This window comes from Pundamilia nyererei, unplaced genomic scaffold (genome assembly GCF_000239375.1).
Source record: "Pundamilia nyererei isolate P.nyererei 1_Seehausen unplaced genomic scaffold, PunNye1.0 scaffold00010, whole genome shotgun sequence".
Taxonomy (NCBI): domain Eukaryota; kingdom Metazoa; phylum Chordata; class Actinopteri; order Cichliformes; family Cichlidae; genus Pundamilia; species Pundamilia nyererei.
The window spans coordinates 6,238,429-6,240,334 of NW_005187411.1; the positions used below are offsets into that span (position 1 = coordinate 6,238,429).

Sequence of the window (1,906 nt, forward strand, 5' to 3'; positions counted from 1 at the left end):
GAGAGGAGCCTTTGATAAGAACAAGTAAAATGTCACAACTGCATCTCAAAGGTTTTGGCTTGGCATCAAATCAATACAGGTCACAACGTCATCTACAAGCATCATCGTCCACGAGACTCCTGCCTGAGCTCATCTATCAACCTGTCCGACACTATTGCACACAAGACGGGGCTCAGGGCTGATCCCTGATGTAATCCCACCTCCACCTTGAACCCATCTGTCACTTCTACAGCACACGTCACACTGCCCCTCTATTCTCATATTTATTCTGCACCACCTTCACATATTTCACTGCCATGCAGCGAGACTCTTCTGGATCAATTTACTTCATTTTTCATGGCATTTTATATCATTTTCTTTTTGCAAATTTTCTAATCAAATGAATTTTGTGACTATTATTGTGACTTTCCTTGAATGCTCTTTTGACCTTCCTTTGCAGAATGATGGTAGTGCATACTTTAGCACCATCTACTGAGGAGTTTCCTCATGTGCATTTTAAATGTGACATTAAATTTGACCAAATTTACTTTTTCCCTTTTTGTTTAAGGTGGAAATTTGAACTTCTTCAGTTACAAAAATGAAAGTAATTATTTAAAGTTGAAAACTTAGTATATTTTAACATTTAACACATGCTTAAAGGTTGGGAAGCAGGAGGATTTGCCGTTTCCCTTCCTTTTTAATTTAGGTTTTAATGAATTCATAGAGCTCAATGGAAGTCATGTCCAGCTGTTAAAATCCGAATAGCAGCAAATTTTTAATGCGAGCTCTTTGTGGAGGTATCTACAATCCTTCCAGGTGTTTGTTTATTAATTCATAGCAATATTTAAATGTCCGTAAAACATAATTACACTAAGTTTTTAATTCTCTTTAAGCTAATTGAAGTAAGAATAAAAAAGGAATGTAAAACGGCAACAATAACTTTTACGGGTTTTTTGTAATTAAAGAATTTTACATTTCCCAGAAGCCTCTTTGTCTTTACTTTTTATCATTTCTGAGAACACAACAAGTAATTGCAAGTATGTGCACATGTTAAAGTATTGTTCTGTAATTATTCTTTTTTAAAAGCAACTAATTATAAGTAAAATGATCTTTAAAATGAACACACTGAAAGCTACAAGGACAACTCAGGTTTTCACAACACGTTTCAGGCTTTGCGGGAACCGGGACGGAGTGAGCACTCTTCGCGTTCTCCCGCTCTCACTCGGTCGGTAACCAAGCCGAGGCTTCCCTGCTTTTGCCATGACAACAAAGAAACGATCCCGGTACATTCCCTGTTGTTTGGCCCCTGGTCACTAGGTAACAGCAACGCGAATCCAAGAAAAAACATCCGGAAAAGATCCCCGATTGTTCTTCTGTTCGTTTAAACGAAGAACACCAGAAGACGCTTCTTTACGCATCAGAATTCCCGAGCGACAAATCCACTAAAAGACATGACGACGCATTCTCTTCCTTTTTTAGAGAACAGTCCTGGTCAAAAACTCCAGGTGGGAAATGGAGTAAACAACATTTTTGTGACACAGTCGCAGGACAGCAGGTAGGCCCGTGGTTTTGAGGAGCAGCAAGTTAGTCTGATGTCCCCATTCATACATGCCTTTACTGTCTTAGACTGTTACTGACAGTTTTCTCTTCACACACAGAAGGGAAGATGATGCCAATCACATACCAGTTTTAAAAGTGGTAAGATTTGTGCCTTCACAGAAAATAGTCTTACTTCCACAGGTTCTATTTCTTCTATTTCCTGCTTTATACCTTTAATTCTATTTGATTTTACTTCTCCTTTTACAGTTTTTTACAGACGCTAGGACACACTTCCCAATACTTAGGTCACTTTTGCAAAACACTTCACACAATCCTCCTAACTGACCCTCAGCTTGGCAAAGCAGTTCATTTCACATTCAAAATGCAC

At 38.6% G+C, this 1,906-nt stretch overlaps 1 protein-coding gene across 1 annotated transcript in view; it reads left to right on the top strand.

The window, feature by feature from the left end:
• The first annotated feature begins 1,178 nt into the window (after positions 1-1,178).
• The window catches only part of ccdc197 (coiled-coil domain containing 197), a 3,649-nt gene continuing 2,921 nt past the window's right edge, over positions 1,179-1,906 (top strand). The window contains exons 1-2 of the mRNA XM_013908422.1: positions 1,179-1,534; positions 1,638-1,677. Coding sequence (XP_013763876.1) covers positions 1,431-1,534; positions 1,638-1,677 — 144 coding nt within the window. The 5' untranslated portion in view covers positions 1,179-1,430. The remainder of the gene's footprint in view (positions 1,535-1,637; positions 1,678-1,906) is intronic.